Genomic DNA, 27,138 nt, shown 5'->3' with positions numbered 1-27,138 from the left:
TGAAGTCACAAGCAATATTTAATCAAATATACCTCTCTCCTCCCCACTGAGAGAGCTGGTGATAATTGATTCTTTAATTCACAAACATTTATTTAACACCTACTATGTGCAGGCCCTGCACTTAATGCTGCCCTTGAGGGCAGGTCATAAAGTAGAGTTGGCAGGGACTGACTGCCCCACAGTCAATATGCATGTTTTTTATTTTATTTTATTTATTTTTATTTTTTTATTGATTTTTTACAGAGAGGAAGGGATAGGGATAGAGAGTTAGAAACATCGATGAGAGAGAAACATCGATCAGCTGCCTCCTGCACACTCCCCACTGGGGATGTGCCCGCAACCAAGGTACACGCCCTTGACCGGAATCAAACCTGGGACCCTTGAGTCTGCAGATCGATGCTCTATCCACTGAGCCAAACTGGTTAGGGCAATATACTTGTTTTGAGCCCCGCCATTGGTGAGCCACTTCAGAGACTGGCTGCTGTGATGATGATGGGCAGGCAGAAGGAGGGCAGAGAGTTTCAAATTAAACCAAAATCCTACTGTCTGTCTTTGAGGCATTCATAGTCTAGAGCACAAAGGAAAATATACATGTGAAATGACATGTGGACAATTAATAAATAAGTTTCCAAAAGTACGAAGGCCAACAGGTCATTGGGCCAATGGCTGTTCTGCTTTTGTTCTTCCCAGCCCTTTGCAAGATTCCCAATTACGATCCTAAAGTACCGGCCATGACCCGGGCGTTACTGTCCTAGCAGGCTTATTTATCCGTAACCGGATGTTTCTCAGGCCCTAGGCTTAAGGACCAGGGCTGAAATTCAAGGCTGCCTGTCACCTGTAAGAAATGGAATGGGCCTGCCGAGCAGTCGGACAAAGCTATGATCCTCCCACCCCTCCCCGTCGTAATTAGGAAGCTGGGGACCCCACGGTGGGTATGGGATGAGAACGTTAACACTCTGTTCCATGCGGCTTCCCTTTGTGGCTCTTCCCAGCATGGTGCCAATGAAGATGCTGTGGATGCAGAAAATCGTAGTCCGCTGCACTGGGCAGGTGTGTGCCAGGAGACTGTGGGCACAGGGCTGCGGGGAAGATGGGGGAGGGAGGGAGGGGAGGCTAACGTTTGGTGGAGAGGGCAGGACTGATACTAAGATAGTTGGAGGGGATGTTGGGTCACGATCTGACCAGGTGCACTTCCTGCTCCCCTTCGCCCAACCATCCCTCAACCCTCCCCAGCTTCCTCCGGCTGTGCCTCAAGTGTGCTCCTGCTGTGTGACCATGAGGCCTTCCTGGATGTCCTGGACAATGTGAGTATCAGCGGGACCCTGGCCAGTGCCCTGCACCGGCAGGCTGCCGCTCTCCCTGAGCTTGATTAGCTAACTTCTGTGAGCAGGGTTTGGACAGCACCACCTTTCCTCCCTCCCCCTCCTCTTCCTCACAGAGAGGTTTAGCCTTATCTTCGGGAGAGCTTTCCACCCTTAGAAAGGGGTATTTAGTCCCTAGGCTGGGCTTTTTTCCTGGAGAGGTGTGGGGAGAGGGAGCTGGTAGGGTCGTGCAAACCTCTGGCTTCTCATGAACTCTCTTTCCACAACCTGTGCAGGATGGACGCACACCCCTGATGATCGCCTCGCTGGGCGGTCACGCAGCTATCTGCTCACAGTTACTGCAGAGAGGCGCCCGAGTCAATGTCACAGACAAGGATGACAAGTGAGCCCTCCCCGTCTTCCCACCCCAATCCAGGCCCTGGCCCATCTAGGAAGGAGCCACTGGACAAAGTGCGCGCGCGCGCGCGCGCGCGTGTGTGTGTGTGTGTGTGTGTGTGTGTGTGTGTGTGTGTGTGCAGGTTGGTCTCTGTGTCCTTGGTCTCTTTCCTTCTGAGTGGTGGCTTAGAAGAGATCTCCTCTGTTTCACTGTTTTCCTCTTGAGACGGGAAGAAAGTTTTCCTTATACTCTTTTATTCAGCTGCTGTCACCACCAGCTTCCTAATGTAGATAACTTGGGAAGAGAATCAATACCTCCGGACTCATTAGTTTAATATACTGGTTTTCAAACTATCTTCCAAGCAATGGAACCCTTCTCTCCAATAAAGAATTTATGCACAATCTTAATATGTAGAGCAGAGAAAAATGAAGCCCTTGCCATTGGCCCTGCTTTCTAATGCTGCAGCTCCAGGAATGGCATTTGAAAAGTTCTCGTCTCGCCCGGCCGGCATAGCTCCGTGGTTGAGTGTTGACCTATGAACCAGAAGGTTGTGGCTCAGTCCCCAGCGTGGGGTGTGCAGGAGGCAGCCCATCGATGACGCTATCTCATCATTGGTGTTTCTATCTCTCTCTCCCTCTCCCTTCCTCTCTGAAAAAATATATATATTTGTCCTAACCCACAGGTCAGCTCTGATCCTGGCCTGCGAGAACGGCAGCGCCGAAGTGGCTGAGCTGCTCCTGAGCCATGGAGCGGACGCGGGGGCGGTGGACAGCGCGGGCCACGATGCTCTGTATTACGGCCTGCGCACACAGGACCAGGCACTGTGGAAGCTGCTGCAGCAGGCCCTGAGCTGGCGGCGGGGAGGTAAGCCAGTTCCCTTTTGTATCTTCAAGATCCTCCCCAGTGGCTCAGAGAAGCTCCTTAGAAGCCCATTTGTTCCCATGGAAACAGTCCACCTGACGGATAATTGCCACCGTGGTCCAGAGTTTGCTTATTTATTGCTGCTGCTATGAGAGGACCCCGCGTTCCCCAAAGCAGGGCCACCGAGTTCCTTAATGAAGCCCTGTCTTACTCAAGGCAGCTCTGGCTGGCGCTATCGCTAGGACTCCTGAGCTGCGATTGAACATCTCTGTGTGGTTTCCCAGTCAATCTCTCCCCCCGCTGGACTGTAAACGCCCCAGATGACAGGCCATGTCTGTTTTGTTCACTGTCGATGTCCTGGTGCCTATAACAGCGCCTGGTACAGTGTCCAATAAAGTGAGTGAACAAAATGAGTGAGCTGGGGCAGGAAGCAAGGCTGCCGGGTTGAAGAGGAGTGGCTCCCGGCTCTAGGAAGGCTGTGTGGTGAGGGTTATGACACTGCGGCCACTCCTCTCAGTGAGAGTCACATTGTCCTCATGTCTTTTCATACAGGTCAGGGGCTAGTTCAACACCCAGATGCTGCATCTAAGGTAAGACCCTAAGTGCCTCCCTTCCGACCCACCCAGGCCATCCCACCGGGATGCCTCCCAGGAGGGGACCCATGAGGGCATCAAGATGGTCTAAGCGCGGGGAGGCCCTCCCGGGGCTGGGACAGCTGCCCTGGCTCCCCGTCAGCCACTCTTCTGTCTCCTACACAGGCCTCTCCATCTGAACCTCCGGTGGGTTCTCCGCCCAAGAGCCCCCGGGAAGTCAAGCCCGGGGTGGAGCAGGAAAAGGAGCGAGAGGATGTGTGCTCAGAGGAGTGGAAGTGGAAGTATGAAGAGGAGCAGAAGAAAGTTTCTCAGTTGGAGCAGGAACTGGTGGGAAAGACAGAAGAGAGCAAGGCTCAGGCTGCAGCCTACCTGGGCCTGGCCAACCAGATCCGGGAGCAGGTGCAGGAGCTGGGGCGGCTGCTCTTCCGGGAGCCCAGAGCTCCAGGCGGGCCGAGTCCTGGCATCCGTCCTGGAGGGGATGGCATGGAGCAGGGCTGCCCCCTGGACCTGCTGGCTGAGGGCATACGAGAGCTAAAGAAGCAGCAGCAGGCAGTAGCCGCAGCCGCAGCCAGCCCAGTGTTAGCTGCCAAGAAGACCGAAGATTCGGCCCCCCGGGACATGTATTATGAGGCCCATGGAAGGTCCCAACCAGAACAGGGGCCACCCCAGGGCCCGGTGTCTGAGATCCCGGGGGAAGCCACAGGGCAGCAACAGACGACTGTCGGTGGGCAGGCCCTTGGCCCTGAGCATGCAGACCAGCCGCATGCTGGCCAGAAGGAGAGGCCGAAGGCCCCCGGGGCGGAAAGAGCAGGCACAGCGGCTGAAGCAGCGGGCACAGCAGCCATGAACCAGCTACTGCTACAACTGAGGGAGGAGCTGGCTGCCGCGTGGCGAGAGAAGGATGCTGCCCTGGGGGCTTTGTCAAGACCCGTCCTGGAGGGAGTTCTGGGGAAGTCCCGGGCGGAGGCCACAGCGGCCGCCTGGGAGAAGATGGAGGCCAGGCTGGAGCAGGTGCTGCTGAAGCTGGATCGGGCCAAGGCGGGGCTGCGAGCAACCCCTGCGACCCCTGCGACTCCTGCCCAGGAGTCCAGAGAAGGAGCCCCAAAGGCAGGCTCCGAAGAGGATGGAGAGAAGGCGACGTGGGCTCCCGGGACCCAGCGGGAGTCTCCAGGGGCCCCGGGCAGGCCGCAGACGCCGGGAGGAGGGCTGGCCAAGGGGATGCTGGAGAAGGAGGTGTCGGCCCTGAGGCTGAGCAACAGCCACTTGCTGGAGGAGTTGGGGGAGCTGGGCCGGGAGCGGCAGCGGCTGCAAGGGGAGCTGCAGTCCCTGAGCCAGCGGCTGCAGCGGGAGTTTGTGCCCCGGCCCGTGGCGCAGGTCCAGCTCCAGCAGCTGCGGCGGAGCGTGGGGCTCCTGACGGACGAGCTGGCGGTGGAGAAGGAGGCCACGGAGAAGCTGCGGAGGCACCTGGCGTCCCAGAGCAGCGGCCTCCGCGGGCTGTGGGACTGCCTGCCCCCCGACCTGGTGGGCAAGGCCGGTGCCCGGCGCCCCGGCCCCGAGCCCCTGCAGGAGCTGCAGGCCTGCATCAGCGCCCTGGTCGCCAGGCACCGCGAGGCGCAGCAGGTGCTGGCGAGGCTGGAGGAGGAAAACCAGCGGCTGCGGGGAGCCCCCGCCCCGCCCCCGGGGCCGGGCCCCTCCCCCCAGGTGGCAGCACCCCCGGAGGTGGCCGCTCTGGAGCAGGACCTGGGGCAGCTGGAGGAGGAGCTGCGCGCCGTGCAGGCCTCGATGCGCGGGAAGAGCCAGGAGATCGGGAAGCTGAAGCAGCTGCTGTACCAGGCCACGGAGGAGGTGGCCGAGCTGCGCGAGCGGGAGGCGGCCAGCCTGCGGCAGCACGAGCGGGCGCGCAGCTCGCTGGCGGCCCAGGCTCAGGCGTGGGGCCAGGAGCTGAAGGCCCTGCTGGAGAAGTACAACTCGGCCTGCCGCGAGGTGGGCCGCCTGCAGGAGGCCGTGGCCGACGAGCGCTGCCGAAGCGGGGACCTGGCGGCCCGGGCCACGGAGCAGGAGCGCCAGGCCAGCGAGATGCGCGGGCGCTCGGAGCAGTTTGAGAAAACGGCGGGGCTGCTGAGAGAGAAGATGGAGCATCTTCTGGGGGCTTGCCAGGACAAGGAGGCCAAGGTGAAGAGATCGGGCGGCGGGGGGAGGTGTGCTAACTGCACCTGCCTTTGGTTCCTCAGGTGAATCCCTCCCAAACAGAACGCCAGCCATTTGCAAGGATGGCGCTATGTTCTCTGGGTCTAAGGTGGTTTGGGGTTAAGATTGCAGGTGAGGGCTGGCAGTGTGACTCAGTGGTTGAGCATCCATCCACCTATGGACCAGGAGGTCAGGTTCCATTCCCAGTCAGGCCGTGTGCCTCGGTTATGGGCTGGATCCTCAGCGTGGAGTGTGCAGGAGGCAGCGGATCAGTGATTCTCTCTCATCATTAATGTTTCTCTCTCCCTTCCTCTCTGAAATCAATATATATATATATTGGAGGTGAGGTGTAAATAGAAGAGAGAAAGGGGCTGAGGTGTTAAAATCTGGACTCTGGTTTTAGAAGCCATGTGGTGGGGCTACCACCTGTGGAGTACTGTGGTTTATTAGCATTTTGACTTAGATCATGCTTTAGCCTGAGAGCAGGTCTGATGATACGGTGGTTGCTGTGGTTTTGCTAAGGTTCTGAGAAGGTGATTCACGGCTGATTAAGAAAAGTAGACCAGGCTACAGGCCCACTTCACCTTCCCTTCAACACGAGTAGGTTCTGCAAAAGATTCCCATTGGCAGAGAGCGCCAATGCAAAGTAACAAGTTTGAAAACTGCCGTGTTCAATACCTGAGTTTCCTAATGCTTGCTCCAAAAGTCACCAATCTGCATGTGTCTAGGGGCATGTTTTATGAATTCTTTAAAAAAAATCAATTTATAAATGAATTTGGTAATTCTAGAACTTTACCTGTGTAATGAATTCAGACTTCTTATTCAAATTTGTGTACATGATCAAATGTATAATGTTTCAAAAATATCGGGAGCACATGTTTTACATAACACACATACAAATAGAAAAAAAGTTATACAGAATAGGAATCAGTGTGGGGGGGGGCAATTAAAGAAAGGACGGGTTTCTGTTGGTGTGGAAGGAGAAGAGGAAAGAGAGCAAATGGGTAAAAGAAAATAGTGTAGTGGATGTTGGACTGATATCGTCTGGATTTCTATTTCAGTTTCAAAACGTACTGATTGAACGAGTGAATTATCTCACCTCCAATCTTAACACCCAAAGCACCTTAGACCCAGAGAACATAGCGCGATCCTTGCAAAATCGAGTGAGCCTTGGAGTCTCCAAGTCTCAGGTTTTTTCATGTATAAGATGAGGCTACTATTAGGGTTGCTGTGAGGATTACATTAAATAAGACATTGTATTTAAAATCCTAGGAATGATTTTTTGAAAGTGGTTAGTGCTCAATCAGGTATTTTTGTTATTCTCACTCCCACCACTCCTCCTCCTGCTGGTTATCCTTAACCACATCTGTGCGGTAGCCTCACAACCACAAACACTCATCTCCATTTCGCTCAGCGGTTAGCAGCCTCAGTGGTTCAGGACCCAGTGCAGACTTAAGAGCATGGACCATTAATTCAAAAAGATCTTGGTTCAAGTCCTATGTCATCACTTACTAGCTGTATGATTTTGACAAATTAATTTAACAATAGGTGAGTAATACTACTTCCTTCAGAGAAGTGTTGTTCCTCCCAGAACAGAAGTAGAGCTGTTTTGAGTATGACATGTGACAAGGCATGTAAAAGCATCTGGCACATAGTACCTACTCAGCAAAGGGAAGCTGGCCTTGACCCTGGGTGGTGGTGGGGCGGTGGAGGTGGGCATGACTTGGACCTCACTGGTTCCCTTTGGCCTCAGATCAAGGAGTTGCTGAAGAAGGTGGAGCAGCTTTCAGAGGAAGTCCTAGCAGTTCGGGGGGAAAATGCTCGCCTTGCCTCGCAGCTGCGGGTATGTTTTGTCCCTTAGGGAAATGGTCACGGCTAGAGAAGAGGGTGGACAGGGGAAGTGATGTGGGAGAATTCTGGGAATCGCAGAGATCTGTTCAGGCAGTGGTCCAGGCTGGGCTAGTGGGGGGTCGAGGGAGACCATCGGGCCCAGCTGACCACTTAATTTTATTGTTCCTCATGCTTGGGGGTCAGGGTGAGTATGGGAGGGTGGGCACATAACCCCCATTGATGCTCACCCCCAGGATTCTCAGAAGAACCATGAAGAGATCATCTCTACCTATAGAAACCATCTACTGAGTGCTGCTCAGGTGAGCAAGGGGGAGGGAGGCACAGAGAGTTGGGTAGGGAGGACTGCATTTGGGGTCCCTTTTCTTACCCACACATATTTGTCATTTCCCGGAAAGCCAGCCTTTAGATGTTCTAGTGCCAGGTCTCTGGCTCTCCTGAGATATGGGAATGTGAGGGGGAGAGGTGTTTGTCCCCCCCTTTTCAATTCCTGACCCACGGTAAAGCCCTTTCCTGTCCCTTATGCCCTTCTCAATTCCCTCCTCGGCCTATGTATCCCTCACCGAGGAAGAGGAGGTGGGGGGCTCGCTCCTCTATTAGGACTATTAACTACAAAGGATCTAACGCTTACTGTGCACCGGAAGCTTTGCCTCAGATTCAGGGTTGTAACCCTCACAGCAGGCCTGAAAACTAAACATCATTGCTTTCCTTGAAAAGATTAGGAAACATCCTTGAAGTTAAATACTGTTTAAGTGAGGGCTCATCGTTAGCAAACAGCATTCCACCATTCCTCAGGGCCTCTCCCTCACCTGTCTCCCCATTTTCTGTTCTTCTCCTCTCTTTCTTTCCTGCCATCCCCAGGGCTACATGGAACAAGATGTATACAATATCCTGCTGCGAATCCTCAGCAGGCAGGAGAAGAGGGACAGCGCGGGCCCTGAGGGGTCCGGGATTCCTCTCCTGTGAGTTGTGGGTGAGGCCAATGGGGGCAGGAGCTGGGAGAAAGGCCTGGGGAAAGGAGGCTCAGGATGGGAACTGGAGTCTCCGTTTGCTCCAGGTGGTGGCTGACACGGGGGAGTCCTGTGCCCCTGAGCATCTGAAGTGAGGGTCACTGAGAAGTCACAATAATGGGCATCACTGGGTGGAGTCAGGAATCCGTGCCCGAGGGGGCTGACCTGGGATGGAGACTGAGAAGGGGAGTTGCCTCTTTCATGGTCTGGGGTAGAGATGCCAGTAAACGATGAGTGATGGTGGGACAGTTGTTTCCTAGGGGAGGACTCTACAAATGGCAGACTCTCTCCCTCACCCCCACACCATGCATTCAAAGAATGGGCTTCTCTCATATTGCTCCCCAGCCCAGAGCGAGGAGGATCCCCTTTGGCATCTTGGCATGGGCGGGAGGAGACCGAGGATATGGGAGTGTGTGCATTTCATCCTTGACTTTCTTCTTGCAGGGAATAAGAGCACCCCTGGTTGCCAGAGGCTCCATCAGGCTGTAGTGGGTGGGAGGTTGGCCATTAGGGATAGTGTGGGTGAGCTTCGCCTGACACGAGGGAGCGCAGACCTGAGAATCGGAACCCTGGAATCAGCATGGATGAAACCAGAGGAGGTACTGATCGAAGCCAGCTCTGTAACAAATAAAGCAGGGGCAACACGATACTGAGTGTCATTGTTTTTCTGTTTAAGGTGGGGGCAGGAATCTTTTTCATCATAAATGGCTCCATAAGCCAGCAGCGTTTAAACTTTATGGTCCACAGTTAGAAATACATTTTACATCCTGTGTGGACATACCGGAAATAGTATTTCTCCTTACGATTTCTGTTCTAGCCGATTCTCTGCTATTATTCTCCACTGAAAAAATACTGGTCAAAATACATCCACGAATGGGTCAAGACTCAGTGTGAAAAGCAGCCCTCTGTGGAAATGGGGATGGGCACCCTTCCTTTGTCTTCCACAAATCCGTCTCTGACTGACCAACAGCTCTATTCGCGTTCTGCCTCGGGACTCCCGAGCCCACTGTTTGAGGAGGAGACTCCGGGAGGCGTGGATTTTCTGAGATGTATAATCTAAAACACTCTATCATGTGCTACACCATGGGTTTAGGTTGGAAGCGCATGGTCTCATGTGGTCAGTGTTCTTTGCCCCGGGAGCAAAGAGGGATGAAAAGTCTGATTCCAGGGAGAGGGATGAAGGGACACTCAGAGCTGGCTTCTTCCCTGAGGTTCTGTTCTCAGACGGAAAAAATGCCTCTCTCTTGGCCCCTCCCATGGCCTCCTCTCCTTCCTGTTTGTCCAGTAGCCAAATTGCTAGGTGAGAATGAGGCGGCGAAGCCTCCAAAATGTGGAATTTTGGCTTGGTGCCTCCCCGCCGCCCCCAAGGACCCCTCCATTCCTTTCCTCAGCCTGCCCCTGCTGGAGTATGTGGGGGTGGGGTGGGGTGTCAGCCTACAGTGGGTTGGCAGTAAGGAGACTGACTGGGTTGAGAGAGGAGTGGGGAGGGGCTGCCATGGAAGACGAGGCCCACACAGGGCTGCCCTGTCTGGCTGCAGGTTTGGCCAGGAAAAGAGCAGTGTAGGTCAGGCCCTAGAGAAGATGCGGGTCAGCTGTGGGGTTCGTGTGGCTGGGCTCAGGACTGCTTTAAGGCTGGGAGAATGGAGACAAGAAGGGCTGATGCAGAAAGGGAAAAGGAGGTGCAGCTGCCAAGAGGAAGAGCATGAAAAAGGTCCAAATCATTTCTGTGAAGGGGACCCTCCTTCCTGCTCTCAGAGAACAGAAAAGAACTATTACGTATCTTATGACACAGGAGTGTGGGTGGGAAAAATGAAACTGCAGAGAGAAGGGTCCAGAGAGGGGGAAATCATTTGACTAAGTTCAAGGATGAGTCAGGAAACAGCTTTGGTAATGGCAGCCAGACCTTCGGCTCCCTCTGGGGCTCCTAGAAGCTTATCCCAGGATGGCTGAGTTAAAGGAATGGTCATAATGTATGTGTGTGTGTTTAAATATATTTTATTGATTTTTTACAGAGAGGAAGGGAGAGGGATAGAGAGAAACATCAATGAGAAACATCAATCAGCTGCCTCCTGCACACTCCCTACTCCACAACCAAGGTACATGCCCTTGACCAGAATCGAACCCTGGCACCCTTCAGTCCGCAGGCCAACGCTCTATCCAAACCGGTTAGGGCCATAATGTTAAGGTTAACACAAAAGTGGAACTTTCCCCAGTCTCTGGTCTTCCCAATAACCCAACCTCCCCATGAACTGCTATCCCAAAAACCCAGGCCCTGAAATTCTTGATTTCATAAATAAATCTTTCTCAAAGTAACTGTAGTCCTACTGTTCCTTCTTCCTGGGCCCTCCATTTAATGGGACTTCTGTAGGGGCTCATACTCTTCTTTCACTTCCCCTCGCCCCCCAATTTTCTGATGTAGGAGTTTATGGGTGAAGCTTGGTAGGCCATGATGGGACCCGGATGTCTTTGAATACCCTCAGTATGGAACTTGGTCCTGACTTGCAGTTTCCCTCCTTTGTCTGGTAACATTAATTTATTATACTGATATTTAGAGTTTACTACCTACCAGGCACTGAAGACGGAGAGTGAAAGCACCAAAAAGGTTCTTGTGCCCATGGAGCTGGCATGTAGGATCAGATTCAGGTGCCCTGGGTCCTAGTTTTCTAGTGTCCTGTAAGGATGCTAGGACTTATAACCCCAAATAAACTATTAAAGGAGATCCCTCCTTCATGAAATCACCAGGAATGAAGGTGAGGTTAACTTTTTTCTTTTATATTTTTACAGCTTTAACAAGGTATAATTGACATACAATAATTGCATGTACTTACAGTGTACAATTTGATAAGTTTTGACATATGTATATACCCATGAAATCATCACACAATCAAGGTAATGAACATATCCATCACTCCCAAAGAGTTCCCCTGTCTCTTTTAAAATCCTCACCTGAGGATGTTTTCCATTGATTTTAGAGAAAGGGAGGGAGGGAGGGAGAGAGGAAGGGGCAACGTGAGAGAGCATGGACTGCCTCTGGACCTGTATCTCTTTTTTTACTTCTCCCTATCCTTCTCCTTTTGAGATGAGTGAAAATTCTAGAAGATACAAATTAGTCCATAGTAAGTTTTGATCTAGAGGCATGAACAAAAAATGAGCTTATGGCCTGATGAAGACTCAAGTGTTGGAGTGAGTAGTTGGAATTAGGAACCAAATACTTGAACGTGAGTTTAGCTTGAAGTCCCACCATTCCTGGCAGCAAAGAAGCAAGGAAAGCCTGGCTGGTGTGGCTCAGTGGTTGAGCGTGGACCCATGATCCAGGAGGTCATAGTTCAATTCCTGGTCAGGGCATATGCCTGGGTTGTGGGCTTGATCCCCAGTAGGGGGTGTGCAGGAGGCAGTCCATCAATGATTCTCATCATTGATGTTTCTCTCTCTGTCTCTGTCTCTCTCCCTTCCTCTCTGAAATCAATATATATATATATCTCAACACTAATAAAAGAGAAAAATGGTAATTGGCGTATGAGCTACCCTTTTCATTGGCTAATCAGGGCTATATGCAAATTAACTTCCAACTAAGATTGGCAGTTAACTGCCAACAAGATGGCGGTTAATTTGCATATGTAGGCACAATGCAGGGAGGCGAAAGGGAAAGCAGGAAGAAGCCCCCTGCCACTGACAGTGATCGGAAACCCAGGGGGGAGCTAAGAGCTGGGGGGCAGGGCAAAGGCGGCCCCGGGGCCGCCTTTGCCCTGCCCCCCAGCCATGATTGGAGAATCAGGTGCCTTTTCTGCCCTGGCCAGTGATAGCAGGAAGCAGGGGTGGAGCCAGCGATGGGAGCTGGGCGAGGTCGAAGCTGGCAGTCGCTGGCAGTCGCGGGAGCTAGGGGTCCCTTGCCTGGGCCTAAAGCGAAGCCCACGATCACGGGGCCGCTGCAGCTGTGGGTCCCCGCTTCCCCGGGCCGGATGCCTAGGCCAGAGGTGTCAGGCCTGGGCAAGGGGCCGATCCTGCAATTGGAGGGTGATGGGGGTCAACGCCTGAGGGCTCCCAGTATGTGAGAGGGGGCAGGCTGGGCTGAGGGACACTCCCCCCCCCCCCCGCCCCACACCCAGTGCACGAATTTCGTGCACCGGGCCCCTAGTATGTATGTGTGTATATATATATATATATATATTTATTTTACAAAAGGAAATAACCCAAGATGTCAGATGAAAGTGGACATCTTCCCTAGGGACAAAATCCATGAAGTAGCTGGGCATGGTCCAGTCCAACAGGTACCTGGACATCGGTAGGCTGGCATCTGCAGGCCTATGGCATGGATGGGGTCTCGTGGGGAGGAGTACACTGAAGGCTTAAGCTAGATGAATTATTTATTAAAGCACTTTTTGTATGCTGATTATAGGTTTAACTGTCTTGTCACTCACTGCTGCTACACTGCAAGGCTTTCAAGTCTCAGCACCTAACAATCTCTGAACAGCATTCAAATATTTGTCGACCAAAAACATTATCATTTAGATCCCAGCCAACTACCTCTAAGATGCCGTATTTACGGCCAATACCTGTTTGGGTGCTTTCATGAGACCTGCATGTGCGTGGTTAGCTCGGTGGGGAATGAAATGGGGAGTGTGCCAAGTCCAAGGCTTTGGAAGAAGGAAAGCAAGCAGCTGAGAGACAGGAAGATGTCTTTTCTGGGAAGTAAGAAAACTTCCCCTGTTCCCCTTCAGCAACCCCGAAGGTGTGGGGTCTCGGTGTCCTTGGGGCGGAGGGCAGGAGGCCACAGGTAGAGCGAGGGCTTAGGTGCGCTTTGGCTTCTAGCAGCCCAGGCTTTTCCTCCAGGGTCTCAACCAAGTGGGAACCTCTCCCTGCAGTCCGATCCCGGGTCCACGGTTTCATGCCCGGCCGGCCCCCTCCCAGCGCCAGGGCCGGAGCGGAAACCGGAACGCGAGGTCCGAGCCCGCGCTCTGCAGACCCGCTCCCCGGAGGAGTTAACTTCTCCAGCGCCCGACTCGGCGTCCCGCCCTCCCGCGCCCCAGATTCCGCCCCCTCCCCTCTTCCCGCCGCGCGGGCGGGCCGGCCGGAGAGGGAGGGCGGCCCCAGCCCCGGCGCTGGCCGGGCGGAGCTCCCGCCGGGCGGAGCCGCGGCTGCAGCGTCCAGCGGCGGGACTGACCTCTAGCTGTGCAGCCGGAAGGCGCCGCGCGCCCCCTCCCTCCCCTCGGAGCGCTGTCCCCGCTCCCCGAAACCGAGCCGGTAAGTCGCGCTCCGCGCCGAACTTCGCTGCGGCCCGACCGGAGCTGCGCGGTAGTTGGGAGGGTGGGGGTTGGGGGTGGGAAACAGGGTCCGGAACTGAACTGGTCGCGGCTCCAGGGCGCCCCTAAACCGGGCCGATCGCTCCCGTCCCCGAGGCGCGACCCCGCATCTCGCGGGTGGAACTTGCGGGGGAACTTCGCGCCCCTCCCCCACGGCTGGGCTCGGCAGCCCCGACGCCTCCCGGATGGCTCCTCCCTCCGCCCCCGGCGCCAGCCCCTCCCGGGCCCCGGGCCGCCCCCTTATCCGCCGGGGACCCCGCGACCTCGCGCCGTGCGCCCTCCCCGCCACCCGGCGCGCAGCGCGGCCCCAGCCGTGCGGGCCGGTCCCGGCGGTGGGAGGGGCTGCGGCCGAGCCGTCCCGCGCGCGGCGGGCGGGGCCGGGGGCGGGCGCCGGACGGGGCGGAGCAGCCGCGGTCGGCGGCCGGCGCGGGGCGGAGAGTCGCGCGCCGGTGCCTGGGCCTGGCCGGCCCCGCTCGCGCCCGCGATGCCTCAAGATGGCGGAGCTGGGCGAGCTGAAGGTGCCGGGCCTACCGTCCGCCGGGGCCCGGGCCGGGGCGGCGGCGGGGACGGGCGCGGCGGGCTGGCGGGCGGGCGGCCGGGGCTGGGACGCGAGGAGCCGGCAGCGGGCGAGGAGGGCTGCGGCGTGGCTCGGGGGCGGGGCGCGGGCAGAGGCAGGGGTGGGGCCGAGGGGTGCAGCGGGGGGGCCGCGGCGCAGGGGGCGGGGCGCGGGGCAGCGCAGGGGGAGGACTGAGGGGTGCATCTGGGGAAGCCGAGGTGCAAGGGGCGGGGCGCGGGGGCCGCGGCGCAGGGGGCGGGACTGGGGTGCAGCTGCGGGGGGGGACCTCGGAGCAGGGGGCGGAGCCGAGGGGTGCGTCTGGGGAGGCCGAGGCGCAGGGGGCGGGGACGCGGGGCAGATGTAGGGATGCATCTGGGGGGGCGGGGGAGCCGAGGCGCAGGGGCGGGGCCGGGGCAGATGCAGGGGTGGCAGCGGGGGTGGCCGAGGCGCAGGGGGCGGAGCTGAGGGGTGCGTCTGGGGAGCCAAGGCGAAGGGGGCGGGGACGCGGGGCAGATGTAGGGGGTGCATCTGGGGGTGGCCGAGGCGCAGGGGCGGGGCCGGGGCAGATGCAGTGGTGGCAGCGGGGGTGGCCGAGGCGCAGGGGCGGGGACCCGAGTAGAAGTCGCGTTTGGCGGTGGAAGCGGAGGTAGGGTCGGGCCGGAGGGAGAAGCTGTCGTGGAGGCGGAGGGGCCTGTCGATCGCGGCCTGGAGATGTGTCTGGGCGGACGTGGGGCCGGGGCCGGGGCTGCAGGCTCCTCTGGGAGGTGGGCGCCGTGCGGCCCGAGCCTTGGGCAGGGCCCTTGGCAGAGGCATCCGGTGCCCGCAGGCAGGTCCTGCCCCATTGGGTGTGAAACTCGGGTGGGAAGACGGGGGTTCTTGTGGAGCCCGCGGGGAAATCAGAGGCCAGGAGAGGAGGAGGGCAGAGCCGTGGCGGAGCGCGTGCTCCCGCAGTCCTCAGAGGGCCCGGAGCCATGCGCCTCCTGTGCGGGGGAGGGTTGAGGGGGGCTAGCAAGGCCTGCCCAGGGCAGGGGCGCCTAGACATTCTCGCTGAACCACCTCGCCCCCAGTTTTGGTCTTGTTTCCCTCAAGAAGTGGGACTGAGGGAGGGGTGGTTATGTAAATGACACTGAGAAAGGATTTGGGGGAGTTGTGAGCATTGAACCCGACCTCAAAACCCTGGCCAGGAAGCTGGGGAGAACAGCGGAGGTGGATTGAGGTGTGGGCCACGGGGCCCAATCCTCCAGCCGCCTGGCCCTTCTCCCCTGTGGGCTGTCTGGCCTCGGAAATCCCGTCTTCCTTCTCTTCCCTGTCTCCTGTCCTCTGCCCTGGAGGCTGGGAGGGGTTTGAGAGTCTGAGAAAGAGCAGGAAAGGAAATAAACAGCTTGAAGGAGAGCCCAGGCTGTGGGCAGGATGGAGGTAGGAGGCTGCAGTGGGCTCAGAGGTGCCAGAGGCTGGCTTGCTGTCTGCCCTCTGCCCCCACCTGGTCAGCTTGCAGGTGTGGGCAGCTCAGTTGCTCAAGCTCAGGGGATCCTGGGTAGGTAGACCGGAGAGGGTTACTAAAGTGGCACCAGGGTGTGCCTTTGGCCAGGTTCGCTGCCTGGCAGTAAACTACAGGCAGAAAGCACCTTTCCGATCAGCACTGCCCACCTGGTAGCTCAGCCCCCTGTCTGAGGCCTCTGTAAGGCAGGATTCTCAAGCTTCTCTGTTCTCCACAGCACATGGTGATGAGTTTCCGGGTGTCTGAGCTCCAGGTGCTCCTTGGCTTTGCTGGCCGGAACAAGAGTGGACGGAAGCACGAGCTCCTGGCCAAGGCCCTGCACCTCCTCAAGTCCAGCTGTGCCCCCAGCGTCCAGATGAAGATCAAAGAGCTGTACCGCCGGCGCTTCCCCCGCAAGACACTGGGGCCCTCTGATCTCTCCCTCCTCTCTCTGCCCCCCGGGACTCCTCCGGTGGGCTCCTCTGGTCCTCTAGCTCCCATCCCCCCGGCCCTCTTGGCCCCTGGCACCTTGCTGGGCCCCAAGCGTGAAGTGGACATGCACCCCTCTCTGCCCCAGCCTGTGCACCCCGATGTCACCATGAAACCATTGCCCTTCTATGAAGTCTACGGGGAGCTCATCCGGCCCACCACCCTCGGTACGGCTCTCTGCGGTCCCTCAGTTCTCCCTGGACTCCGTGCCTCTTCCCAAGCCTTTCCCAGGCGTTCATCCTGTGGAATCATCAGCCTGGGCTCGGGCGTGGGAGTAACTGCCCCCTCTTGTCCTCAGCGTCCACCTCTAGCCAGCGGTTTGAGGAAGCGCACTTCACGTTTGCGCTCACGCCCCAGCAAGTGCAGCAGATCCTCACGTCCAGGTGCATCTCTTCAGTGCTCTCACCTCCCCCAGGGTTAGCCCTGGCCTCTGCTCTTCCCTCTTGGCCCTGCTCTCCCTGTCCATCCCCTTGAACCTGCTTCGTCTCTCATTCTCTTGTGTGTCCCTTTGCTGTCCCCTGGTCCTAACTTTCTGTGTCTCCGTCCATTCACCCTGCCCTCCGGGGCCACATCCTGATACCTCTCCCTCCTCTCCCTGTGACAGAGAGGTCCTGCCGGGAGCCAAATGCGATTATACCATCCAGGTGCAGCTAAGGTGAGCTGAGCTCCCTCCCTCCCTGCCGGGCCCCCTTGGGGGTGGGAGTGCAGTGAGGGTATGGCAGATACGCCGAGGGGATATCCTTGCTCTGCCACGTCCGCCAGTCCTGGGCTCTTGTTTTATGCTGGGGATTCTGCTCAAGAAACTGAACCCCATTCTTCTCTCTTCTCTCATCTCGTCCTAGGTTCTGTCTCTGTGAGACCAGCTGCCCCCAGGAGGATTATTTTCCCCCCAACCTCTTTGTCAAGGTCAATGGGAAACTGTGCCCCCTGCCGGTAAATGCTCTTCCCTTCTGGCAGTAACCCCTTCTGTTTCAGTTCCTGAATGTTCACCACAAACCTGTTATCAAAGAGACATGCGTAGCACAGTGCCTGGCACACAGTAGGTACTCAGTTAAGGCACACAATAGGTACTCAGTTAACTGGTCGAATCAGTGTCATCCAGAGAGTGCTCAGATAGGGCTGAACAAGGGTTCTGCCAGAATCCAGAGGAGTGATGCTCAACCCAGATGTTCAGGGAAGGCTTCTCAGAGGTGACTCTAGAGCCGAGAGTTGGACCAAATGGGGCATCCCTGTTCTTCCTTCTCTAGAGCTCAGTGAGCGGGTTCCTGTTTCGTTGGTCAGTGAATAAACTCTCCCTGTCACCTAGGAATGAACGCAGTACACAGTGACAGTGCTCCTGTCACTGAGGGGCCCCATCTCCTGGGTCAATGAGCTGGCCTTCCCTCCAGGGAGTGAGGAACCCGAGACCAGACGTGTTGACCAGTCTCTCCCTTCCCCAGGGTTACCTTCCTCCCACCAAGAATGGGGCTGAGCCCAAGAGGCCCAGCCGCCCCATCAACATCACTCCCCTGGCTCGACTCTCGGCCACTGTTCCCAACACCATCGTGGTCAACTGGTCATCTGAGTTCGGACGGGTGAGCATGGCTGCGTCAGGGAGGATGGAGAAGCCGGCAGTGCAGGGAGTGGGGAGGACTGTTTGGGAAGCCTCTTCCTCTCTGTGGGTGTCTGCTGTCCCTGGTCCTCATGGGACGAAGGGTCGGGGGTGGTGTGCAGAGCAGAGGCTAACTGTCTCCCCACCTCCAAGTAGAATTACTCCTTGTCTGTGTACCTGGTGAGGCAGCTGACGGCAGGGACCCTTCTACAGAAACTCAGAGCGAAGGGCATCCGGAACCCAGACCACTCCCGGGCACTGAGTGAGTAGCATCCTGCCCTTCTCCCCACTCGCACCTGGATCCAAGTCTTCCCGGGCCTCTAGCCTTTTGAATCAAACCCAGACCCCTCTTACGACAATTTACCTCACTTCTCACATTAACCTCAACCTCCCCTTACCCCCTTGCCAATCAGTGGTGAAGTCGCACCTCTCCCAGGCACCGCGTGATGCCCTTGCATTCCCTAACTCTGGCTCCACTGGAATATGGGTTCTCCCCACTGGAAAGGATCTTTAGGGTCATCTACTCTCACCCTCTCCTGATGCTTCAGTTCCTTCTAGGTCATCTCTGCCAGAGTGTCACCAGCTGTATTTAAGCATCTTCAGGGATTGGGAGATTGCCCCACCCACACACTCACCCACAACATCACACCCCTTCATAATCTGACCCCAGACCACCCCCAGGTGACCGCCCGCGGGCCCCCAAAGGCTCGCTCCCCAGCGGCCTCTCAGCCAGCGCCATCTGCTTCTGGCCTCACCACCTACCAGGCTTCCTCGCCAGCCTCGCTTGCCTCATGGCTCCGGCTTCACTCTTGTTTCAGTCAAGGAGAAACTGACCGCTGACCCGGACAGTGAGGTGGCCACCACAAGTCTCCGGGTGTCACTCATGTGCCCGGTGGGTACAAGGGAGAAGAGAAGGGGGGAGAGGGTTGGGTTAAACCTCTGGACTCAGAGGAGGCTGCCTGGGGCCACTAGAGTGAGGCTTTCTGGGGCGGGGGATGCTGACCAGAGAACTCCTCTCTCCGCAGCTCGGGAAGATGCGCTTGACCGTCCCTTGTCGTGCCCTCACCTGCGCCCACCTGCAGAGCTTCGATGCTGCCCTGTATCTGCAGATGAATGAGAAGAAGCCAACGTGGACGTGTCCTGTGTGCGACAAGAAGGCTCCCTATGAATCTCTTATCATTGATGGGTAGGGCCTCTCTGCTTTCTGCTCTGTCCTTTCCTGGGACTCGCCCTCGCTCTCACATATATGCACGTGTATAGATATGTGTATATGTGTGTGTATACATATACATACACATATGTACTCTACCCCCTTTTATAATATCTACTTACATATTCCCAACATTGAGGACTTAACTATATGCTAGGCATGGCACTGAGCACTCCGCACACCTGCTTCCTTGTGTCCTCATAGTAACTGACAGAGGTACCATCCTTACAAGAGAGGAAACTGGGGCCTAGAGAGACGGAGTATTTTGCCCAAAGTTACATTATTAGTGAGTGGCAGAGCCACTGGAGCAAGCTATTATAGCGCTTACAACAACGACCGGACCTCTCACCGAGCCCAGCAATAAAGTTCTTTGAGGGCCTGGATATGCTGACCTAGCGAGTTCTCTGGCCCCTTCCAGACCTGCTTTACGGTTCTTGCTCCCAGGCCCTTTTCAAGGTGGTGCGTGGAGTTCCCTATCTCTGCTCCTTGTTTTGTCCCTGGTACTACATGTGATGGATGCTTAGAAGATACTTGTTTTAAAACTGTTTGCAAAGCTCTTTTGCATGCAGTACTTGGTTCTAACAACTCAGCTCAGTGGAGGGGGATAATTCCCCATTTTACAGATGCGGAAACTGAGGTTCAGGAAGATGAGTAGCAGAATTTCCTGGCTGTTGTCCCTGCCATCTCCCAGTCCCATGAAGTCCCTTCTCTCCCTCTCCCAGTTTATTCATGGAGATTCTTAATTCCTGTTCGGACTGTGATGAGATCCAGTTCATGGAAGATGGATCCTGGTGCCCATTGAAACCCAAGAAGGAGGCATCTGAGGTTTGCCCCCCGCCAGGGTATGGGCTGGATGGTGAGTGACCCCCTGTCCCCCAGCTGAGCTAAGGCTTGAATGGCCTCTTCTCTGAGACACAGTCTCCTTATCACCCACAGGCCCCCAGTACAGCCCAGTCCAAGAGGGCAACCCCTCAGAGAATAAGAAGAAGGTTGAAGTTATTGACCTGACAATAGAAAGCTCATCAGATGAGGAGGACCTGCCCCCGACCAAGAAGCATTGCCCTGTCACCTCAGCTGCCATCCCGGCTCTGCCTGGAAGCAAAGGGTATGAGGAATAGTCTGAACCTATTGCCGAAGGAACAGGACGAAGTCAGGAGAGCTTTCTGGTCACGGGGCAAAGCCTGGTCGGAGGGGACTCGGGCCGAGCCGGCGAGGGGGTCGGGGGTCCGCTGGCTGCCCCAGCTCCTTGTCTCCTCACAGGGTCCTGGCCTCTGGTCACCAGCCGGCGGCGTCGGTGCTGCGGAGCCCTGCGATGGGGGCGCTGGGCGGCGAGTTCCTGTCCAGTCTCCCACTGCACGAGTACCCACCTGCCTTCCCCCTGGGGGCGGACATCCAAGGTAGGACGCGCCACCAAGTGGGGCCCCTCACTGTTCCATCCTCCCTTTCAGAGCTTTCTGGGTCTCTGCAAAGGGCCACAATCCAGGGAACTCCTTTTTTTTTGTTTTGCGGTAAAGGGGTCAGACAGGAAGTTGATTTTAATATTTTTCTCCCCAGGTTTAGATTTATTTTCTTTCCTTCAGACTGAAAGTCAGGTAAGTGATCCCTTCTCCTATGAAGATCTCAGGTTCCCGAAGCTTCCTTTCTGGGCACTAGTGGGCACCCCCCCTCTCACTTTCCCTGGGGACCGAAATCGGCTTCCCTGTGAGAGAAGAGGGGGTGGGACAGGCAGTTTATTTCCCTCCGAGGCCCCCCTAGTACTTCCCCAGATTCTCCTACGTCTTCCTCGGTCCCTATTGCTGTTCCGTCTCCAGATTGCAGTACAGTCCGCCCCTCGCCGGCTCACCCTCCGTGCCCCTGTGCCCTGAGCTCCATGCCTGCCTCCCCGGCCTTCCTCAGTTCAGACACCCACAAGGCAGGGAGTCAGGGTGGGTGTGGGAAAGTAGGGAAGAACCAGAGAGGCTCCCCTGCTTCTCAGAGAACCCGGGACCCAGCGGGGTTGCTGTACCCAGGATGTTTCCGAGACGAGTGACGGCTAAAACCTTACACTGTGCCCTTGATTCCCCCAGCACTACGGCCCCTCCGTCATCACCTCGCTAGATGAGCAGGATGCCCTCGGCCATTTCTTCCAGTACCGAGGGGCCCCTTCCCACTTCCTGGGCCCATTAGCCCCCACACTGGGGAACTCTCACCGCAGCACCACTCCAGCACCCCCTCCTGGCCGCGTCAGTAGCATTGTGGCTCCTGGGGGGGCCTTGAGGGAGGGGCACGGGGGACCCCTGCCCCCAGGTCCCTCTTTGACTGGCTGCAGGTCAGACATCATTTCCCTGGACTGAGTCCCCTGGATCGTGGAACCGTCACTGTCTCCCGGCACGGACGGCAAGGATGCTGTGGAGTCCAGAGCCCTGGCCACTCCGCCCCCGAGCGGGGGTTGGCCACAGGCAAGAGAGACCTTCACAGACACTAGTTTTTGGCCTCATTTCTGCCTGACAAGGCCGGCATCCAAAGGGTTAATATTTAACCTCTTTTAAAGGACATTGGGTCCTTCCTACTTTCTGAAGTGTTCTTGAGATGGCTGGCATATTCCTTTGGGTATGTTAGCAAAGGCAGTGGGAGGCGGATGGGATGGGAGTTGCGGGAAGGGCTGAATTCTATGCCCTCTCTTCCCGGTCCCCGAACCATGGCTCAGTTCCGTCCCCAGAGCCACTGTCTCTTCATGTCCATCCGTTCTCTTTGGCCAAACAGACAGGTGGAGAACTAAGACAGACGGACACGTGGACAGAGAACTCTATTTTGGGTTGTAGATTTTTTGTACATAAACAAGGAAAACCAAAATACATCCAAAGACGACTTCCCCTGCCTCCTGCTTCCCAGTGTGTCTCCCCGAGGCGGAGACAAGGCCTTAGCCCTGACCCCCAGGAGTCCGGGAGCAGGGCCCGGCCGATGCCTGGGGCTCTCTATTTATATATTTAAGTTCACAGTATTTCTCACGCTGACCAGCCCAGTGCCCGAGCCTCCAAAGGCCCGCAGCCTGTGGTGAGGCCTGGCTGGCTCTGCACCTTTCCTGGGAGGTGGGCGGACCCTCGTGTTGTCCCGTCTCCTTTGTCAGGCTCCTCCAGGGCCTAGGACCTCTGTTGTAATTTTACTTTTTATTTCCAAAGTTGTAGCAAAGTTGTTACCCATAATAAAGGTTGTGAATCTTCTGTGTCATAGAGGTGGGCTGGGGAGGGGGTTATGCACTTGGTTTTCCAGGTCCCTGGTTTGGGGGGAGGGGGTCCACGTCCTGTTCTTCCTTTGCAGGCCCAGGGTCCACACGAGCTCCAGTTGCACATGGTTGGGGCGTCACCCTGAGGGTTCCCCAGAGCAGTTGTTCCCCCCCCCCCCCCCCCGTGCTCTAGTGCCTTCAGCCCAATACTGGGGAACCCTCCCTCACCTGCCCAGGTGTTGCAGCCAGAGCCTGAGGGCAAACTTGGTCCCAGTGCTGACCCTCTCTTTGCCTTCTGCCGTGGCCGGGGTGGTCTGCAGCAGTGTGGACATGGGCAGGGCCAGAGGTCGGACTTCTCCCTCCTCCAGTTCCATGGCACTGCACACCGACAGCCCGTGTGTGAGCTCTGGCTTAGCCACTTCCATAGCCATTAGGCCGCCTAACCCTCCCAGCTGCTGGAGAGGGGTGGGTGGTGTGTACCTCCTTGTACAGAAAGGAAAGAGGTTCAGGGAGGTGAAATGGGACCCTGTGGGAGGGGGCACAAGCCCAGGTCTTCAGGGCCAGCCAGCCAGCAGGAAGCCTTGGCGTTTGGAAGGACGGGGTCTTTGATCTCTGTGTTCTCTTCATTATCAGCTGACCACCTCACCCCCTAATCTCTCCCATCACTCAAGTCCCCCTCACCCCCAGGAAACAACCCGAGTTTTTCAATGTGTGTGTGTGTGGGTGTGTTGGAGGGTCAGGGAGCCGCTCTTACTTACACGACTGAGGGTGGCAGGTCCTGGGAGAGAGGTCTGGGTGCCTCTGTCCCATCCTCTGAGGCGGCCACGGCAGCTGCGACCTCTGGGCCCAGCCACAGGAAGGCGCTCACCTCACTTGGGTTTGGATGGATCCGGGCCTGGGGCCAGACGTGTGGGTCCCTTTACCATGGCCTCTGGCAGGAGGCCTGCTCTGATCACAACCTACCCACTGGTGGATGGAGAGGAACTTGGGGCCGGGAGGAAGGCTTCCCCTGACACCCCCTGAACCCCAACCTTAGTCACAGTGAGACCGGCCTGCTTGGGCCTCCCCCGCCAGCCCTACCTGCAGCTGCTGCTGCGGCTCCTGGGAGACCACCAGGAGGTAGAGGACGATGTGATGGTAGCTGGGGGGACCCCAGCTCAGCCTGGGAGGGTAGGCGGACTAAGAAGAAAATGGCAAAAATGAGAACTTCCTGTCTCTCCTTGAGGCTTTGGGAATACAGCTGAGGAAGTGGAGGGTAGAGATGGCGCAGGAGGGACGCGGGGGAGGAGCGCGGATTTGGGGACTCCAGCCCACCCACTCTCCAAAGGCAGGCCTGGCTGTTCCCTGGCCTCGGGTGGGGGTTCTAGGTTAGAGAGGTCCCCGTCTCACCTCCCATAACCCCAGGGGGACCCACGAGAACTGGCCCCGGGGCAGCTGCAGTCCACTCTCTTCCCAAAGCTCTCGGAGGCCCGCGTCCAGCAGCTGCGGAGAGAGGCCGCGTCACGCCAGGCCTGACCTCCCGGGACGGGGCAGGGCGGGGCCGCACGGTTACCGCTTCGCCGGGGTCCACGCGGCCGCCTGCAACGACAGGGCCCAGGAGGGGAGTGCGTCGCGTGGCCGCCCGCTCACTGCTCACTGCGCCGCGGTGGGCAGGGCGCGGGGAGCCGGTGAGGGGGCCAGGCCCCGGCCCGGGCCTTCGGGCTCCCGGGCTGCGAACAGCGTTCCCGGGACCGGGGCCGTGCCTCGGGGCGCTCACCTGGGGGCACCCAGAGGTTGGGGGAAACGCGGAGGGTGCGTGTCCTTCGTGTCAACAGGACCGTCTGGTCGCTGGACTGCAGGACGACGGCCACGCCCAGGTCCACGCCGCGGCTCGCGGGCAGCTCGGCTCCCGGCGGCGGGGGCTGCCGGTCCAGGGCCGCGAAGGGGCAGAAGGCGGGTCGCTGGCAGGAGGGAGCGGCGTGGGTTCGGGTTTCCGCCGCGGGGCGCCCGGCCCGGCCCCGCCTGCAGCCGCCCCCGCCCCCTGCCCGGCCCGGAGCCCCCACCTGGAGCGGGAGCCTGGCCGTGGCGCCGGGGAAGGGCCGAGCCGAGAGGAGCAGCTGCCCGCGCCGCAGGCCGCAGTGTGTGGGCCACGGCCCGGCCCCGGCCCCGGCGCCCAGGAGGCCGCACACGCTCTGCGCGAAGGCCGCCGGCCGCGGGCGCCCCGAGAGCAGCAGCAGCACCCGCGCCTCCGCCATCGCCGCCCCGGGCCACCGGCCGCTGGGCGCCCTCTGGTGGCCGGGCGGCGCCCCTCGGGCCGCGGGGTCGGAAGAAGCCAGAACGTTCTGGGAAATTTTAGGCATCACATTTGGGGAAGATCCGTGGGTGTCATGTTAATAACTAACACAGGAGATCACCTCTCAGTCTTCAGCTCTTTCCTCCATCTCTGTTACGGACAGTGACCCCCCTGACCGAACGATTTCTGGACTCAACCTCCCCTCCCAACCGGCCACAGCCGGCCCCACACTGCTCACCTGTTACACAGGTGTCCCTCATTCACTACGTCTCCTAACCAATGCCCAGAAAGCATTTTAGACCTCGGTCCCTCCCCCAAACCCTCAGTTCTGGCAGGACTCCCAGCCCCTCTTTCCAGTCACATCCTGTTTGCAGTTCCCCCAGAACCAGGCTCCGCTTCCCTCTGGGGTTCTTTCCCTCCAGATCAAGGCTCAGCCCCTATGGCCTCTCTGTACATGGAACTTCCCTTTATAGCCCCCCCCCCCCATACTGCTTTGTACTTGTCTCCTCCCACTAGGCTGTGAGCTTAGGCATAGTGGTCTTTGTGCCCCAAGGTCTGGGCGAGTACTGGGTGAGTAATAGGTGCTCAGTGAACGCCTGCCGGTGAGCAGCCTGAAGGCGGAGATGGCATCTTGTCTTTGTATATTATATCTAGTACTAGAGGCCCGGTGCACAAAAATTTGTGCACTTGGGGGGAAGGGGGGTCCCTCAGCCTAGCCTATGCCCTCTGGCAGTCTGGGACCCCTCGGAGGATGTCCACCTGCTGGCTTAGGCACGCTCCCTGGGGATCAGGCCCAAGCTAGCAGTCAGACATCCCTCTGGCAGCCCAGCAGCTCTCAGGGGATGTCCACTTGCCAGCAGGGAGCAGGTCTAAGCTACAGTCGGACATTCTTAGCATTGCTGAGGAGGCGGGAGAGGCTCCCACCACCACCGCTGTACTGGCAGCCATCAGCCTGGCTTGTGGCTGAGCAGAGCTCCCCCTGTGAGAGTGCACTGACCACCAGGGGGCAGCTCCTGCATTGAGCATCTGCCCCCTGGTGGTGTGTGTCATAGGGACCAGTCATTCCCAGTCATTCTGCTGTTAGGGTCAGTTTGCATATTACCCTTTTATTATATAGGATAGAGGCCTGGTGTATGGGTGAGGGCTGGCTGGTTTGTCCTGAAGGGTGTCCCTGATCATGGTGGAGATCCCGCTGGGGTGCCTGGCCAGCCTGGGTGAGGGGCTGATGGCTGTTTGCAGGCTGATCAAGCCCCCCCCAGTGGGGACCCTCACCCCATGGAGGTTTGGCCAGCCTGAGGGGCTGATGGCTGTTTTCAGACTGGCCACACCCCCTTTAGGGTGGGGGTCCCCACTGGGGTGCCTGGCCAGTCTGGGTGAGGGGCTGAGGGCCATTTTCAGGCTGGCCAAGCCCCCTGGTAACGGAAGCTCCCAGCCTCTCCTTTTTTTCCCCTTTATATTCTGGGATTTATTTACCTTCCACAATTGAAACTTTGTAGCCTTGAGAGGAGCTCAGAGCCTGCCAGGGCAGGCAGGAGGGAAGCCTCCTGCTTGCTCCAGCTCTGTGGCCACAGCCAGCTGAAAGCAGGTATCTGGGGTTTATCTATCTTCTATAATTGAAACTTTGTTGCTTTGAGTGGAGCTCAGAGCCGGGCCGTGGCAGGAAGCTTGGCTTCCTCCATCATTGGGGCAACCAAGCCTCCTGCTTGCTCCAGCTCTGTGGCTGCTGGCCATCATCTTGGTTGGGTTAATCTGCATATAGTCGCTCTGATTGGCTGGTGGGCGTGGCTTAAGGCATAGTGAATGTACGGTCAATTTGCATGTTTGTATTTTATTAGTGTAGATAATGGCTAGCAATTAATTGGCACTTAAATGCTTAATGAATTAGAACCAACATCAGTAAGAGGAAACGGAAGAGATTATAAAACAAAACCTGACTGCTTTAAATGACTGAAGCTGCTCTGACAAATTACATCAACTACTATATTAATCATGGTGCTGAGAGAGACAGCAGACTCGCCTTTAAGGAACCATGAAGAGGAAGGCAATGACTTACTGAGTACTTACTTCATGTGGGGTATTGTGCTAAGTGCTTTACATGCGTAATTTCAGATGTGCTAGAACAGTGGTTCTCAACCTGTGGGTCGCGACCCCTTTGGCAGTCGAATGACCCTTTCACAGGGGTCACCTAAGACCATCCTGCGTATCAGATATTTACATTATGATTCATGACAGTAGCAACATTACAGTTATGAAGTAGCAACAAAAATAATTTTATGGTTGGCTCACAACATGAGGAACTGTATTTAAAGGGCCAGAAGGTTGAGAACCACTGTGCTAGAAGTTTGGGGCTGGCAAATGTGGCTTCTATCCATAGATAATAGAGTGTTTGCTTGGGCCAATCCACCTGCTAGCCCTGAAGTAGACTTTTCCCCTACTTGGTGGCAGTCTTTCATATTATACTCCCTACACTGTGTGTGTGTGTGTATGTGTGTGTGTGTGTTTGTTTAAGATTACACTGTAACAAAGAACAGGCATAGCTTTTTTTTTTTCTTTTTACTTTTCTTTTTAGGAAAGGAGAGGGAGAGGGATAGAAACATCAATGATGAGAGAGAATCACTGATTGGCTGCCTCCTGCATGCCCCCTACTGGGGATTGAGCCCACAGCCTGAGCATGTACCCTGACTGGGAATTGAGCCGTGACCTCCTAGTTCATGGGTCGATATTCAACCACTGAGTGACACCAGCCGGGAAACAGGTATAGCTTTTTGAAAATGTAATGGACTGCTTAGGAAGAAGTTTCTTCACTGCCAGGAATGTTCAAACACAGCTGGGCTGACTTCTGGG

General features: G+C 57.0%; 3 protein-coding genes across 6 annotated transcripts in view; 2 read left to right on the top strand and 1 right to left on the bottom strand.

Moving 5' to 3' along the window:
* ANKRD35 (ankyrin repeat domain 35) overlaps positions 1–8,153 on the top strand; it is a 16,388-nt gene extending 8,235 nt beyond the window's left edge. The window contains exons 4-12 of the mRNA XM_059674765.1: positions 916–1,050; positions 1,234–1,304; positions 1,598–1,704; positions 2,381–2,562; positions 3,112–3,149; positions 3,318–5,324; positions 7,093–7,182; positions 7,424–7,489; positions 8,049–8,153. Of these exons, the coding sequence (XP_059530748.1) occupies positions 916–1,050; positions 1,234–1,304; positions 1,598–1,704; positions 2,381–2,562; positions 3,112–3,149; positions 3,318–5,324; positions 7,093–7,182; positions 7,424–7,489; positions 8,049–8,153 (2,801 nt within the window). The remainder of the gene's footprint in view (positions 1–915; positions 1,051–1,233; positions 1,305–1,597; positions 1,705–2,380; positions 2,563–3,111; positions 3,150–3,317; positions 5,325–7,092; positions 7,183–7,423; positions 7,490–8,048) is intronic.
* Positions 8,154–13,257: 5,104 nt separating this feature from the next.
* PIAS3 (protein inhibitor of activated STAT 3) lies at positions 13,258–22,020 on the top strand. 4 transcript variants are annotated; one of them, XM_059675130.1, is made up of 14 exons: positions 13,258–13,438; positions 15,769–16,186; positions 16,318–16,402; positions 16,624–16,674; positions 16,862–16,952; positions 17,459–17,593; positions 17,767–17,872; positions 18,429–18,502; positions 18,636–18,796; positions 19,543–19,676; positions 19,757–19,925; positions 20,081–20,217; positions 20,375–20,412; positions 20,887–22,020. In XM_059675130.1, exons 2-14 carry the CDS (start codon positions 15,772–15,774, stop codon positions 21,151–21,153), a joined length of 1,863 nt encoding a protein of 620 aa, XP_059531113.1. In that variant the 5' UTR covers positions 13,258–13,438; positions 15,769–15,771; the 3' UTR covers positions 21,154–22,020. The 4 variants fall into 4 exon arrangements, with proteins under 4 accessions (XP_059531113.1, XP_059531115.1, XP_059531114.1 ...); XM_059675131.1 differs by lacking the exon at positions 13,258–13,438 and adding an exon at positions 14,650–14,699; XM_059675128.1 differs by lacking the exon at positions 13,258–13,438 and adding an exon at positions 14,800–15,469.
* On the bottom strand, positions 21,583–24,290 carry NUDT17 (nudix hydrolase 17). The gene is made up of 8 exons (XM_059675133.1): positions 24,065–24,290; positions 23,779–23,962; positions 23,575–23,600; positions 23,412–23,504; positions 23,103–23,201; positions 22,781–22,917; positions 22,251–22,400; positions 21,583–22,164 (listed from the first exon to the last, which is right to left on the bottom strand). Exons 1-8 carry the CDS (start codon positions 24,254–24,256, stop codon positions 22,050–22,052), a joined length of 996 nt encoding a protein of 331 aa, XP_059531116.1. The 5' UTR covers positions 24,257–24,290; the 3' UTR covers positions 21,583–22,049.
* Positions 24,291–27,138: the final 2,848 nt, after the last annotated feature.

This window comes from Myotis daubentonii, chromosome 18 (assembly GCF_963259705.1).
Source record: "Myotis daubentonii chromosome 18, mMyoDau2.1, whole genome shotgun sequence".
Lineage (NCBI taxonomy): Eukaryota > Metazoa > Chordata > Mammalia > Chiroptera > Vespertilionidae > Myotis > Myotis daubentonii.
This window is presented reverse-complemented; position numbering and strand designations above follow the sequence as displayed.

Bases quoted from the DNA above. Each gene is read 5' to 3' on its own strand.
- NUDT17 (XM_059675133.1), bottom strand. From the start codon at position 24,256: ATGGCGGAGGCGCGGGTGCTGCTGCTGCTCTCGGGGCGCCCGCGGCCG. The intron at 23,963-24,064 runs GTGGGGGCTCCG...CCCTCCTGCCAG, and splicing joins CGGCCAGGCTCCCGCTCCAG to CGACCCGCCTTCTGCCCCTT. The intron at 22,401-22,780 runs GTAAGTAAGAGC...GTCGGTGTGCAG, and splicing joins GACCTGCCACCCTCAGTCGT to TGCCATGGAACTGGAGGAGG.
- PIAS3 (XM_059675128.1), top strand. The intron at 16,403-16,623 runs GTGCATCTCTTC...TCCCTGTGACAG, and splicing joins CAGCAGATCCTCACGTCCAG to AGAGGTCCTGCCGGGAGCCA. The intron at 18,503-18,635 runs GTGGGTACAAGG...CTCTCTCCGCAG, and splicing joins GGGTGTCACTCATGTGCCCG to CTCGGGAAGATGCGCTTGAC.